This window comes from Amblyomma americanum, chromosome 1, assembly GCF_052857255.1.
Source record: "Amblyomma americanum isolate KBUSLIRL-KWMA chromosome 1, ASM5285725v1, whole genome shotgun sequence".
Classification (NCBI taxonomy): Eukaryota; Metazoa; Arthropoda; class Arachnida; order Ixodida; family Ixodidae; genus Amblyomma; species Amblyomma americanum.
In genome coordinates, this window is record NC_135497.1 from 494,625,188 (window position 1) to 494,641,127 (window position 15,940).

At 48.6% G+C, this 15,940-nt stretch overlaps 1 protein-coding gene across 1 annotated transcript in view; it reads left to right on the plus strand.

Annotated features, from left to right (window-relative positions):
• LOC144116101 (Golgi-associated plant pathogenesis-related protein 1-like) overlaps positions 1-7,466 on the plus strand; it is a 142,731-nt gene extending 135,265 nt beyond the window's left edge. Inside the window, exon 6 of the mRNA XM_077650780.1 lies at positions 1,278-7,466. Within this exon, the coding sequence (XP_077506906.1) occupies positions 1,278-1,459 (182 nt within the window). The 3' untranslated portion in view covers positions 1,460-7,466. The remainder of the gene's footprint in view (positions 1-1,277) is intronic.
• Positions 7,467-15,940: the final 8,474 nt, after the last annotated feature.

Sequence of the window (15,940 nt, forward strand, 5' to 3'; positions counted from 1 at the left end):
GACCCGAAAGACGCGGGTTCGATCCCGGCCACGGTTGTCGAATTTCGATGGAGGCGAAATTCTAGAGGCCCGTGTACTGTGTGATGCCAGTGCCCGTTAAAGAACCCCAGGTGGTCGAAATTTTCGGAGCCCTCCACTACGGCGTCCCTCATAGCCTGAGTCGCTGTGGGACGTTAAACCCCCATAAACCCGAAAGCTTGCCTGATCATTTGGTTGATCGAAGATTAAGGTTGTCTTGACTCTGTTAGCGATAAAGGGAACAGACTGTAAGCTGTTCGGTTTATAATTTTTCAAGTCTTTGACGTCCCCTTGTGAATTAAGGTGCTGTTAGCGTTCTTCTAGGCTTCTAGAGTTGGTACTGCGGGAAATCTTGTTGGGAGCTTTTTGGGGGCGAGGCGGGTTGACGGGGAATAATCTTCGGACGAAGGTGTCGTCTTGCTTGAACTCTTTTGCGTAACGGAAACACGTTTTTCACGTTTATTTTTTGAACTTAACTAATATGGGACGCCATTTTTAGGCTCAAAAAAGATGCGAGAGCGTTCCACAGCACTGGATGAAAAATAATCACATAAGCACGCATTTAATGTGACGTGAGTTTGGTTTCTGTTTCCTCCCAGTTCTATTCGGAATCAGCGACAGCATAAAATATTAGGCTACCCCGTCGTGACCTGTCTTCAAAGTCATCAAGGACATTTTGAAGTGTTCTGTTTTGGATTGCAAGTTCTTCAGTAAGTTTTTAAATTTCTTTGTTTATATCTTTAAGTTTAAAGTATTCGCAACTTGCAATTACGTCTAAGAAAGAAAAACGCACATAATTACCTCTTGAATATCCCGTTTGTCAATTATGTTAATTATACAAGCTTTGTGTGCGTGAAAGCCATGTGAAAGGCAGCACGCGAGCCAAGAAAGGAGTGCGCGCCTGTGGCTATTGTAAACTTTGCTGGCACGCCTGCGGTTTCTAAGCCGGAATCGCAAAGCAAACGGCATGAAATCACGAGGCTTGAGTACAGTGTTTAGAACAGACACAAGCGTGCGACCGGCCCGCGTCGCCGCGGGCTCGCGTGTTTTCTCTCAGTTTGCTTCTACATCGATGATCTTAAATCGCCGTTCACTGCAAGCTGGCACGGACGGCGCGGCAGTTGTAGTCGGGGCAGTTGTGAGGTTCTGAAGGCTTGGTGCCATGAATGTTTACAAAAAACTTTGCAACCCGACAGCTCTTACCCTTATGACAATTATTTGTGCTCTAGCTCTAGGCTTAGCCCACTGACTTCTCGCAGGCCACTTCAGCCAGATGGTGTGGCGCAGCAGCACGACATTCGGGGTAGGCAAGGCTCGCACCCGGTCGGGGAAGATCATCGTGGTGGCCATGTACAAGCCGGCCGGCAATGTGCTCGGCGAGTTCCAGAACAACGTGCTGCCTCAGCCGAACGGCGACGAAGAAAGCCTGCGCAGCGGGTGAGCGACCCGACCGCTTCGTCACAGCCCTGCTGAAGGACGGCGCCGTGTCGCAGTATAGCCCATGTTTTGTGCGAGGCTCAGACGTAAAGCAACCATTTTTTGCGCTTCCTTCGACTACGTCCATTTCGATTTGTGGCTCGCTTACGCGTGCAGGTTGTCAAGAATTTGAGTATCCTCTTATGATTCAGTGGGGCCTTAGTGTCGCTGGACTACTGATGACCAGTGCTACTGCACAGCGAACAGGATTATCACGGGACAAGCCATTTGCGTGACCAGCTCGGTGATACCGGTAACGCTGAATGCCCCAGGGACAATATTTTAAATGCTTGCTCGTTTGTTTGGGCCGCGCTTTATTAAGGAGCCGCCTTCCAATATAATCACAGCTCATTAAAGGAAACGTGCTCAAGCGGTGTACATCCTTACCTAAAGGAACAAAATTAAACGTGAAGATGGGCACGCGTTCAAATAAAATTATTGCACGCACAGGAGAGCAGAGAGAGAGGCGCTTACTCTCCACCTGCGCTGTATGTGCACACGCAGCATCAAGCTCGAATTCCGGGTATTTTCCCTTTCGTGAGAGTTCAATTCTTTAATCCCCCGAATTCCGGGGGGCCGATCATTCTCTCAAATAAAGCTGGAAATCTATGCAAAGCGGCGTGCTTAGAATACTTGCGCTCTGAAAAGTCCGACCACGGTTTATGTGCGATAAAAATACTATCTATTTTCTTCTAAATTGCGCGAACATCGCAGTTTGGGAAATGACTGCAAACAGTGCCCAAGTGAGCGCGGACGTAAGGAACGGTAAACAAGGTAATCACATCTGTATAAGTGATCCTGATCCGCAACTTGAACAGGAGAGCAGCGCCGGTCTGACCGAATTATTCAACAGCTTTTTATACAGCCGCAAGTGTTGAATCATGTGGACGCTCACTCCGTTTTTTTGTTTCACATCTGGCACTCCGCAGAGCGCTGACTTTACGGCTCACTTGTGTTGCATATTAGGAGAGCAAGCAGGCATGGTCAGGAACGAGTACGGACGCTGTTTTGTAGCGTCCCTGCTTGTGCCTTACTTCTGCTTTAAACTTCAGCTCCAGCTCAAAAAGTTATTTCAACTAACTTGTCACTTGCCACATGTCCCATCAGAACCATCATCAACCTGACGACTCCCACTGCAGGGCAAAGTCCCCTCCCATGTCACTCCAATTAATCCTGTCCGTTGCCAGCTGCGGCCACCGTATGCGTGCAAACTTCTTAGTCTCATCCGCCCACCTAACTTTCTGCCGTTCCCTGTAATGCTTGCCTTCTCTTGGAATCCACTCCGTTACCCTTAAGGACCAGCGGTTGTCTTGGCTTCACATTACATGCCCTGCCCAAGCCCATTTCTTGCTCTTGATTAACACGCGATTGTTCCCTCAGCTACAGTGCCCGCTTCCGGTGTCCTAACGTCTCACCTATCATTTTTCTTTCAATAGCTCGCTGCGCTGTCCTTAACTTAAGCCGAACCCTTTTCGTTAGCCTCAACGTTTCTGCCCCATAGGTGAGTACCGGTTAGATACAGCTGTTATATATTTTTCTTAACTTAAATCCGGAGGGCCCATGAGTCGCTTCGGGAAGTCCAATGAACCCGGAGCCTCTGTAAATGTATCGTACATCTTGAGGCATTCACAAGAGAACTGACTGGCGAGAGGCTGCTGACCTGAAAGACGCGGGTCCGACCCCGCATTTCGATGACGGCGGAATGCCAGAGGCCGGTGTACTGTGCGACGTTATGCACGTTAAGGAACCCAGGTGGGCGAAATTATCCGCAGCCCTCTTCCGGCGAAGCGCAGCGATCTTCGCTAATGAGTAAGCAAGCAAAATTACGACAGCAAGGCAGCGATTTTCGCTCGACGGCGTGCACACGACGCCCCGCATCGCGAAAACGCCCGCCGCCGGTGGTATCCCCGGCTGAGCGATCATCCCAGGGTACGCGACTTAATGCATTCGAGAAAGAAAATTATACTTGTGCACGCGTGCGAAAATTAGTACAGTGATGTCGAAGTTATCACTTTCGTGATTTTAACAGCAAGACCAGCGTCGCTGCTCTCACAGACCTCCTCGCTCAGTAGTATTTGCTACTTGTTGATCGCAATCGCTTGCGCGTCGAGGGATACGCGGCGGCGCGCCTCCGCGTCTCTGCTCCATGCACCTCCAGACGGGCGCCCCACAGCCGCGACGTTTTCCGCCGCGCGTATCTCGTCTAAAAAAAAAAAAAAAACGTCGCATGTATCTCGGGATTTGCGCATTCCACTCGAAGCGTCCAATAACGTCACCACTAACATGCTTGTGCTCTGCCACGGCTAGTTTCGAGCGTTTGATGCCAACTCATATACAGTCTGATATTTGCGGCAATTAATTTTTAAAAAGAGGATTTTTGAGATACGATGATTCTTTTGCGATCATGGTGACAACGCTGGCAGACGTCATCAAACATATGTGAGATGTTTATTATTATTGGGGTAATTAGCTAAAATTTGCTAATTAACGTTTTAACTTTACCAACTTGCCGCTTGCTTGGAATTAGAGAATTATAGCGGGCCACCAGGGCAACCCGCATCAATTATTAGACGTGGCAGTTTCGGTGGTCCAGACCAACGTAGTCCACACGTGGCGGGAGATGCTCATCACAGTATCATCCACCCCCTGCGCATGCGCGGTCATCGGACGGAGGGGAAACACTTTTCGTGCCCACTGCGTGACCCCCGTCTCTTTTGTCTCTTTTTAATTTTGAATAAACACCAAACTGTAGGTGAGATGTGGAGGAGCTGGGAGGCGAAGTGGTTGCCAAGAGTGGACGGGAGCGAAGGTTGTGCCAGTGGTGTAGTACTTGTCCCGAAAACGAGCTATAGTTGTTCTTTTCTCCGCTGCATATTGTATAAGCGTGCATAAGACGAGCGCGAAACTTGAACTGAACTTATCGTCTTTGCATTTGTACAGGCTTCTCAGACTTGAAAACGAATGATTCCTGTGCAGCCAGCCTTCTCGACTATTTCCTTCTACACTCGGTGCGTGCATATCATCAGAACTGGGATAGAGGTTCCTTTCCATTGCTCTAAAGCTCTGACGCTGACTGAAGGCGGCAAAGCAAGCGCTGTACGACGGACGGGAGAAGCGAACGCTCGAGCTCCACGATGCCTGTTTAAAACTAGTTAACTGCGTTTTCCAGCTTTTCTTTAATAAAATAGCATGTAGAACACGCACTTCATTAACTATCTGCATACCGACCTCATGCCTTATGGAAACCCTTCGATAGAGAAAAATACTTGGGCTACGCCTTTAAAGGTATGGCGCAATAGCATTAATGGGCCCCGTCAGCTACTCCACGTGATCTCATTACTATATTACCCAATCACGTACTCTACTAATGTATCAGACCACATGACCACAAGTATACAGTCGTTCAAGTACATTCACCCGTCACCGACATACACTTTGCTACTCATTCAATCACTATACTCCCTTAATTAGTGCCTCTCTGACCACGCAGGTATTAGCATGCAGTCGCAAGCTACCACAATGTGAAAGGCGACACGACTTGCCTACAAAAGGCTGCCTTAACCATTCCGAACGAATGCGCCTGCGTGCCCCTGGGAAGCCTGTATTACTCAGAATCGAAGGCTTAGGGTTTCGATTCCTCACTAATGGCCCCAGTTTTTTTTCAGCGCAATTAATTTACTTTATACATTTATATATAAATGCCATAATGACATTTTAGTCGTGTTGCGACCTTGTAATCGGAATTTATGTAATGCTTTAATCAGTTTTAAATTCTGCCGCTCTACGTGTGACGTCAAACCTTTTCGAGCAATCCGGAGTTTCGCGACTCATCAACGCCGACGAGACGACGCTGCCTTTAACGCTCTCGCGTTAATAGTGTACCTACAACATAGCACTGAGATCACCTCGTTCCACTGGCAGCAGCCGAAGTGGCTTTCCTCAAACAGCGTACGGTGGTCCTCGCCATCTTTATCGTGTTGACTGCCGTCAGCAATAGTGACTTTTAGAATAGGGCGACGCTATCGGTTAGGGGCAGAGGGGAATAGCGGGGGGGCCAATGTGCAGGCGCAGGATAATAATCGGAGGGAAGGACATTAGTGTCTTGCGCCGGCACACTGCCCTCCCCTCCCCCCACCCCCCGTGCTATTCCCCTATGCCTCTAATTGATAGCGTCGCCCTATTCTAAATGTCCCTCTTTAGCGAGGCTGTGCTAGGGTTTTAGCACCGCCAAGCACGTGCAACCAAGGCATGAATTTGGCCGACTATGGACGCTAGACGGCTGCCACGCATGCGCAGAGTAGCAGTGAAGCTCCGCCCACATTCAGGACCGCCACACAAAATTCCTCCACAACAAGCAAGTAGTCTATTGTTCAAACTTTTCTTCTTTACCAAAACAACAAGCTAATCACAAGGAAAAAATTATAAGCGCTAGAATTTTGATACCTGGCTTGTTCGGTAATTTCGAACATTAAAAAGCTCATTTCGTTTTCTGTTGTGACTGGCTAGCGGAGTAATGCAGGACGTCGCGGACCGTGGCTCTGTGTTAACAAATGCTGTTTTTTTAAGTTGAGTCCTATTATAATAAGCACTCCTCTTGCTCTTTCCATCTGGCTCAAGCAGACGGGAGAGAGGCGGCCCGCGCGCTCCCCTTCGATGCTTCTGGACAGCCGAAATTAACGACTGATTTAGAAGGGTGTAGTTGCAGGCCAGCTAGTAAAACATAACGACGAAAAAAGCAACAAGCACAGGCAGGCGACAAAATAAGGCGGTACTTTAATGATCAGTGGGGCTAGTTGGTTCATGCTATAAATTTGAAGGGCGCGAAGAACGCGATCACAGGAAATACACGGAGGACAGGAAGAACCTGTACTACCAACTGAGTTTATTACGGAAAACATCATCTCTTCTACACGCTGCTACCTTATCACAGCCAGAACAACGTAACAGGAAAAAATACAGAATCATCATAAAATGACCGATTATCATGATCTACACGTGTCCGTCTAAAAAACCAAGTTACTGGTCGCTGAATCTAACCGAGGACGGGCTAACGTATGTGGGCCCAGCATTCTTTATGTGATAAGCCTCTGTTATTTTATTTCCTTTTCGACTCGCTCCTTGCCTTTGGCGATAAACTTTGCCCCTTCAGACACTGGTTCACAGCCTTCACAATCTTTGCAGTGATATGGAAGGCTCCCCTTGCATTGTTCTTTTATTGAGCTTTGGTGTTCGCTCGCTCTCTCACTGAAAAAAACGGCCAGTCTGGCTGAATAAATTCAGTTAGTAGTATACGCTCTTTCCGTCCTCCTTGTAGTTCCTGTAATAGTGTCCTGCGCGCCGTACAAATTTCTATCAGCTGATAGTACAGCCTTGATGGGTATTTAACATCCTAAAGCGACTCAAAGGCTATGAGGGACGCCGTCGTGAAGGGCTGCCGAAATTTCGACCACTGGGGTTCTTTATCGTGTACTGGCATCGCACAGTATACGGGCCTCTGCAGCCGAGATCCAACCCTCGTCCTTCGAGTCAGCAGCCAACCACCATAACCACTGAGCCACCGCGGCGGCTCCGTGCCACCTTGTGTTGTCGCCTGTCTCCTTCCTGTGTGTTTTGCGGTTTCTCGTCGTTAAAGCATGTGATATTGGACGCCCTCAGTACACTAGCCATTGTATCCTGATGGCGGCAGCAGCGATGAATCGCCAGTGCCACCTCGCGGTACTCCCTGCATTAACTGGACGCCCAGTGCGTTCGCGTCAGCCCGGCCGCATAGCAGACGCGCACTGACAGCATTGCGAGAATGGCACCGTGGGTGAGTCAACGTCTGCTTTTCTGTGAATTTCAACGCATTGAAATCCTCGACGTATCATTAAAGAAAAAGAGCTTGAAAAGTTGGCGACGCCTGTATGAAAGCAATCATGTGCATCGTATTCAAGAGGAAGTAATCGGCGAACTGGGCCGTCCATCATCAGCGAGTGCGTTGAGCAACTGAAAATAAATTCTGCAGACGCACTTAACACAGCTTACGTGAGCATTACTGTCCTTGGGTGCACTGACACCCACCCACACTCACACACGCGCGCGTATCACACCACCCAGAGGGCTCGCTATACGACGAACGGTTGCATCTCGATTTTGATAGGAAATTGGTTTTGGAGGAAAGGAAATGGCACAGGAACTGTCTCAGATCTCGGTGAACACCTCAACCGCACCTTAATGAAAAAGGTAGAGAGCCTGGGAAGCCATACAAGTGAAGGTGCATATGTTGTCGGTTCGAATCCCTGCCGCAAGGTGCCTCCAACTAGACTAGCAAATGTGGGATATATTCAACGATAGATCATATGACGCCACCCTAATGTTATACGACAAACGGTTTTGTCACAATTTCGGTACGTATGTAGTCGGGACTAATGGCACCACATAAAGATCGGCCCGCGGGAAGTATATAGGGAAGCGAATTGTATGTGATTGTCAGAAATGGCTGCCCTCGGCTTACTGTACGCGTCTTACGGCCGCTTGATGACGTCACCCTATTTTTTCTTGCCATCGCTGGGATTTTCTGTACCATCTGCGAGTACCCACACACTTACACACGCCGCCGGCTATGCTTGATCGTCATGGGACTAATAATCCTTATTATTGAATGCAATATTCGCCTTTAGGTAAGCAAATTTACAGCGGTCGGCACTGTTCTAAGGCGGGCTAAAATAACCGGACACGTTATTTAAGTGCCCTTACAGTTTGCGGAAGAAGTGTTTGACCCAGATTATGAAATCATCTATCTGCGTACCTTACATGCACTAAGTGAATGGTCAGTTAGAATTGCGAAAAACGCTATTTAACACGACAGCGTTAAGGAGCTCGTGTCGCAGAAAAGCCGGTGTCGTCGGCGTCGCCGGCGTTGGCCGTGAGCGAAAAATGGCGCATCTCGGTGGACACCTGAACCGCGCAGTAAGGGAAGGTATTTTCCTTCCCTTACGGCGCGGCACGGGTGTCCAGGAAAATTGTGAGACAGGCGTCATTTCCTTTCGTTAAAACCAATTTTATTTCATTTTCCTTTCCTTACGGCCCGGTTCGGGTGTCCACCGAGATATGTGAGACAGGGCTTTCCTTAAATGTTTCAACGGGCCACACGTCGTGCCGAACGGGAAATGGCGTTCCGGGCACTCCTTGGCAAAGCCTGAACACGCTGTCGCGCCTCACTCTTAAAGACGAAGCTTAATCGTCCTCCAATTTTTTTTCCTACACACAGGATCCTATACGCAAGATCCTGAGGATCAACACTGCTTTGCTTCATGTGTATTCCCCTTAGAGAAGCATAGCTCTAAATACACAAAGAAAGCCGAGGCGTTTCTTGCTGATAATGTTCCATAGTTAGACGACTCTTATTTCAGCAACTTCCTGAAGGCACTAATCAAATAAATTCCGAACGGCATACTCTATCACTGAACATTTTGGTTGTAAACTTCAGAAAGAGTTATTGCGATGTGAAATGCAAGAAGTAAATATATAAAAATTTAATGTACTTTCTAGTCCTCTTTTTATTGATCCAGAAAAGAGTTTATTTAACGGAAATGCAACAATTCAATTCACAAAATTTTAAGCCAATGTAGGCAGTAACATGACACAAATACATACATAAAAGCGTGGGTGAAACAATGTGCACGCTCGTAAAGAGGACTGCGCCACAGCACACACACCCGCATGTAGAAAAAAAAAAAACTCACAGGACGGTTACGACTGTGTAACGAGAGCTTCAGCGATAGCTGTTTAGGCGCTTAGTGACGTGACCACTTGTGTAGTGGTCACGTGATGCACCCTTGTACTGGCAGGCGGCTGTTCCACACAGAGCCACCCGTAGGCTTAGGCGACCCAGGTTGGGTTACGCTCACCGGTTACGTCGACGACGCCGACGGACGACGACGCGAAACCCAGGGACGGGCGCCTAACAGCTTTCGCTGTAAAATAAACGAAGTTTATGTGCTGAACCACAGACAAGCATGACAAACACTGAAACTTGAGATGCTGGCTCCAAGAACGCCACCGCAAATCGTCGCCTGTGACTCACTTAGCTCATTCCTTTCCTCTACACAAAGCAAATCCTAAGACTCCCACCAGTGATGGCACGTTCGAAACACATTTGACATTGTAAAACCCTTCCCAGTTCACACTAATATCTGTAGTTCCACAATGGAGTTCTTTTTCAGTAGACCCTCTGCGCATGTGCAAAGCACGCCCGATCTCCAAATTAAGTGATAAAATTTTACCCTCGACACTTTGCCTGCAGTGTTTTATAGCTGTTGTGACATTGGTAAACATAGCAGTAAGTCGAGCCACCCATATTTAGCGATATCTTTTTTTGGCATTCAGAAGAAACACGCTGCCACTCGCCTCGCTGACTGCAAACTGAACGAGACAGCGGTACCCACCTTTCGCCCTCCCTGTTAACCAGATGGCGCTACTAGCGCTCGCCAAACTACAGCGTACGGTTATACTCAAATTGCAGCCAAGCGCCTGAGCTAAGCGCTAATTAGCAGATTATAGGTAATGGCCGTTGTAATGAGCTTACCCAGCCGGCGAGTCACTATGATCGCGAAATAATTTTATCTTAAAAACCCTGTTTTTGAAATTTTTAAGCTGTCTTCCCAGGAACACCCCTTATAGCAGGAGTCTCAAACACGCGGTCCGCCGGCTCTCCAAATTTCTTCTTTTATTCTGAAAGCTCGTGCCAGCTTGTCGAGTCGGCTTCACCACGAGACATGTTTTTCAACTAAAATCGACCAAAAAATTACGTCCGCGGACAGCACTGATCCTTTGTGGTCAGGAAAAGACGCAAGGATACCTTAATCTACGTTACTTTCAGACGGACGTCAGCTGCCTTCAATAGCCCACAAGGAGAGAGGCGCCGGCAACGCTCTTCCTCTCTTTCACCCACCGTACCCCTAAGCCGAACAACGAACCCACTACCCGAGACGCGGGAACGAAGAGACAAAGGCCAGCCTGCTTCTCTTTCCTGCATAGCCTTCGCTGCAGAGCTACATGAAGCTGTCGGGGATTGAACGATTTCCTCACCACACTGGAAGTCTCCGGTGTGGAAACTGAAAGGCAGGGACTTCCTACCTTTTTATTTATTCCTAACTGCGAGTCACTAACTTTCGTCTTGTATGAGGCGAAAGTATTCAGCTGGTAATAAGAGACTCGGATTATGCACTTCCCAGTAGCCACAGCACAGGTAACCTATAAATTGGCCCAATACCTATCTACCGGGGTGCCCAGCAACAATGATGTTTTGTTCATTCGGTGATTTGGCATTCCGAAGATGAGACGGGCAACTACAGGCGACTACAGAAAGACCTGAAGACGCTGAGAGCACACCTCGGATCGGATGTGAGTAGACCGGAATAGCTGCGAAGTTTTTTTTTTTTTCTGGATGGGCGGGGGGGGGGGGGGGAGGAGTGGTGCCGGCAGCCCTTGTTAAATTCTCACCTCCTTGCTGAAAGTAGGACTAGCCATGCCCACCTGCAACTTACTTCTTAACGCTCGATCAAGCCACGGACGTCCTGACTGCCAGCAACCCTAAAAAGGTTTGTCTTCTCTCATTCATGAAACCCCGCTCTTACCCACATGTGCAGTCGTGCTGAAAAGTCTTAAGGCGGAAGGCTTTTCGCTTCAGCCACATAACAGAGTCATTACGGCACTATTAAAGACCGAATGATTTTGAAATGCTAACAGAAGGCTTCTTCTTGCGGTAGAGAAGCTTCCTACTTGACATGTTTTGAATGATCCGCGACACGGAGCATTTAGGAACATTCATTTCGCTGCAGCTGAACGCTGTGTCCTTAAGACTTTTGACCAAGACTGTATGTTTCCCCGTCAAAAATATACAGCCCGAGGGTTTGCTTGCAGCATGCCTGCAGCACGCCTCGTTATGCATCCTCGGCGATCGTAATTTCCCAAAAGAGGAATGGATTTGCGTCCTCAAAGCTTCAAAGGTTTGGACTGCTTGACGTGCTAAGGAGGCACGCTAAACAGCTTAGAAGCAAACCCCTTGGGCCGTATAATTTTGACGGGGACTGTACGTTTTCTCGTTTAGTAGTTTAGCAGCAAAACTGAGTCTCGAAATACCAGGAAAATCAGAGGGACAAAGGCTACAAGTATGAAGGGCTGCACGTTTAGCTGGTGGAGATGCTAATCTACTAGTTTTAGCGATTGCAGGTCAAGGAATTCCAGGGGAGTGTTAAGGAAAGTAGAATGAAGCCAAAATTAAGCTGGCCACCACCTTTGCTTGTTCCCTTCAGCTCTTTCAGGGAGTACCGGTAATCGCAATGCCATGCAAGCCTTCCTACAAAGGCATACAGTTTGGATTGAGAAATTGTGGCATGACCGTGAATGACGCCGCTCCTGTGCAGCCCTAACTCACTGTCACCGCCCCTTCGTAGAGGAATTGAAGCGAGTATGACCATGCAGTGGAAGAAGAGGCAGGAAGAAGGCCTTCGGTGTTTCTGGGATTGCCTCTTGCGGCGTGGATTGTATACGTTGTGGGCCGCTAAATGCATTCATAGCAGCCCCTGGTGATCGGAGGGGTGAGTATTCTTATTTCCGCTGGTCATCATGTTCAAGGTTCACTGCGAATCTGCTTTTATGGCTTGGAAAATCTTGCTTAATATTGTTACGATTTCAAAAAGAGATGCGTATTTCGTTTTGAGGTCTCTGAGGACTTTTAACTGAAGCTGCTCTAGTACTGGAGCAATAATGCTTGTAAAATTCCCGACTTCAACAATGTCGACTGAGCCACGGCCGCGCTTACTACAACCACTGGTGTTCTCGAATGTGCAAAACAGGACAAAAAAGTCTGCTGAGCCTGCAGCTCAGGTTATTCTATTCTTTTTCACTGTGCGCCTACGGCAGGTTGAACTTCCACAATGGCCGCACGTTGTACACTACGCTACCGGCACGATAAAAAATTGGCTGGCGGTTTATCACTGCTAAGCACAAAATTTCGAGCGAAAGCACAGATTTTGGCAGGTGTACACCACCACCACGTATATCTGAAAGCGCGATTGAGGTCTCCATTGACCGAGGGAGCCAGTCAGTAAAACACCCAATGTACGCCGGCGTCCCACGCTCCAGTGCCGCTTTTCTGCAGCAATGTTAGACAGTTTTAGCTGTGCGTACGCAACGACTTAGCGTACGCATGGAGTTTGCGGGGACGGTAGTGCGCATGCGCAGAAAGTAAGCGCAAGCCCTACGTCTTGCGTGCGTACGCTAGCCAGCGGAGTTTGCGTTAGACAGTTTTAGCTGTGCGTACGCAAAGAGTTAGCGTACGCGAGGAGTTTGCGGGGACGGTAGTGCGCATGCGCAGAACGCAAGCGCAAGCCTTGCGTCTTGCGTACGGTAGCCTTGCGTACGGTAGCCAGCGGAGTTTGCGTTGCGGCGCTTGCGTGGCTTGCGTACGCTAACTTTGACAAGATGGCGGCGCCCTGCTCGCCCGCTTCGGAATAAATACATGTCGCCGCTGGATTCTTCGACGCAATAGCTCGCTCAAATGGTAGCGGTTCGCTTTTTTTTCGCCTAATCTTGCCCACACGTAGTGGTATAAGCGATAACTAGCCCCTGTTTTTCAGATAATTTGGCGATCTTCAAGCTCGTAGGCCTAACTATATTCAGTGTGTTTTCCTCGTAGCAAAGACACCTGGCGAAGCAGTTTTCTAACTTTTAGCCAGATCTTGCATTTTCTTCGGTTTGCATAGTTTTTCTTCTTGGAACAAAAAAGGCTCCCAATGCACTCACAGTAGTTATCAGTAATCACGGATGAAACTTTCTTCAACCGAGCGTTGATGTGGTTTGACTTCTTGTCACTAGATGGCGCCACGTGCGCCTGAGGGACGCTACGGCACGGTCAGCTAAAACTATACTTCGGAGCGGACAGCGTAACGCACGCAGCGCCGTAGCTCTTTGGGTACGCAAGCACTTGCGTACGCACAGCTAAAACTGTCTATTGCGGCGCTTGCGTGGCTCGCGTACGCTAACGTTGACAGATGGCGGCGCCCTGCTCGCCCGCTTCGGAATAAATACCATGTCGCCGCTGTATTCTCCGATGCAATAGCTCGCTCAAAAGGTAGCGGTTCGCTTTTATTTCGCCTACTCTTGCCCACACGTTGCGGCATAAGCGACAACTAGCCCCAGTTTTTCAGATAATTTGGCGATTTCTAAACTACTAGGCCTAACTGAATGAAGTGGGTTTTCCTCGTAGCAACGACACCTGGCGAAGCAGTTTTCTAGCCTTTAGTCAGTTCTTACATCTTCTTTGGTTTGGATAGTTTTTCCTCTTGGAGCAAAAAAAGGCCCCCAATGCACTCACCCTAGTTATCAGCAATCACGGATGAAATTTTCTTCAACCGAGCGTTGATGTGCTTTGACGTCTTGTCACTTGATGGCGCTACTGTTCACGCGTTGGATTGAGGGACGCTACGGCACGCCCAGCTAAAACTATACTTCGGAGCGGACAGCGTAACGCACGCAGCGCCGTAGTGCTTTGCGTACGCACAGCTAAAACTGTCTGCTGTCAACGCCAACGCGTATTGCTCTAGTGCCGTGTTTCTGCCACAGCGTTGCCCACGCCAACGCACCCAGCGCATGTGGCGCACATCTTTCTGTCACTTCCGCCGAACAGTTCAAAGCGCGAATATTAGTTTGATAGTAGTATTAGTTGATGGAGAAGGCGATGTGCAATCCACAGCGCGAGAGTGTATCGGCAGCGAAGATAGCCTAGTGGTCTCGTGTAGGGGCCAGCGAAGCTGAACTATTCGCTCCGCGGATTCAAATCCATTTGCTTATTTAGTTTGCCCAAGGTCAAGCTTCACAGAAACCGGTGAGCCGTTTTGACCTCGTGAAGTCTATAGTGCTTTCACGCTCAAGGTTTTTACTTCCGATGTGAACGCGTGATTCTGGTCATGAGGCTTGATAAACTGGATTAACTACGTTGAGTCCAAGTTGTAAGCTGAACCAGCATGACTAAACTGAAACTGCATTAATCGGGTATCAACAACGGCGATATAACTCGAGCAGATGCGTTTTGTCACGGCGATTATTAGCTACACTCGGCCAGCACGGCTTTCATGATGACATCACGAGTCACTTGAGAGCGCAGGGAACACCAGTAATGTAGGCCCTTTTTTATGAAGGAAATACGTACGAGCGCGCAGTGAGTGCGGTTTGATGGCTGAGCGGTGATACCCGATAGCAAACGGCCGGTCCACGGATGAAACAGATATTTACCGCGTCTGAACAGAATCACCTCGTTTCGATTTTGCACGCAGTAAGAGTGCGCTTGTCGCTTGTGAGACCTCGAGACGTCTTTTTTATTCATTAATTCAGGAAATAAAGCAAGGGCAGTGTTATGACGGCCAGCAACCATATCGCGCTCACGTTGTCATTTACGCGTGCTGTGGACGTTCTTGGCGAGACAAGGTGCACTGAAGGACAGGTTTATACAAATGCACTATCAGCTGCGCCATCGGCGGCCTCTAACGGAAGATTCGGGAGCCAGCGACGGTAAAAAAACAAGCAAACATCAGAAACGTATTTCCTTCTCTCTACCCAGTTCGTTGCGTTATGATCCAACTGAACTTGTGGTGCACGCGTAGCACCCGTATACTGCCTTCACGCTTTTTAGGGCCCTCTCGTTTCGGGAACCAAGGACACCAATATTCATACAATGAGCGCTAAACTTAGGCTTGTGTTCTAACAAATCGACTCACACACAAAAAGTAGGAGCCATGAGAAATTTTAGGTAATTATTTTTACTTTAACGGATTTTCTTTTCATTTGTTAATTATCGAGCTGACTGACTTTCTAGAACAGGCCTGGAGCGCCAGAAGTGTTCGTTTTGGAGATACGTTTAGAGCGGCTGACGCTGCGCAAAAGCATAAAAGCCACTTTCGCTCCACTCCTGAAGGGAGTCAAATTACGTCTGTGGGTCCGCAACGCGGTTAGTTGGCGTTGCCTGCAGTGCTCTATCAGTCCAGACACCCGCCCTTTCTTGTGGTCGTATTGAGCAGCGACCGAGGTTACTCAGCCATTGTACCGAGGGATTGTTTGCCGGGTTTACCGCTGAAGTTCGGGACAGAGCCAGATAATACAACGTGCGCATTATTCGAATCTCTCTGGGTTCGCGCACGAGCTGAGTCTGACATGCTTGACCAAGTAAGAAAGAAGCTACGCAAGAGGGAGCCGAGAAAAATACACGTACGCCATTCAGATGCCTCCAGTCGGAGCCACGATTCAAGCACGCGTGGTGGTGGAGTCTAGCCTTCCGCAATGGATCCCGCAGTGTTGCTTCGACGTCCATTAAACTTTACTTACTGAGGAAGCACCCGAGTTGCGTGATTGGTGTTTGTGCGTCTGAGGGGTTCTACTGGTTGAATTAACGGGGCAGGCGCGCAAAGAG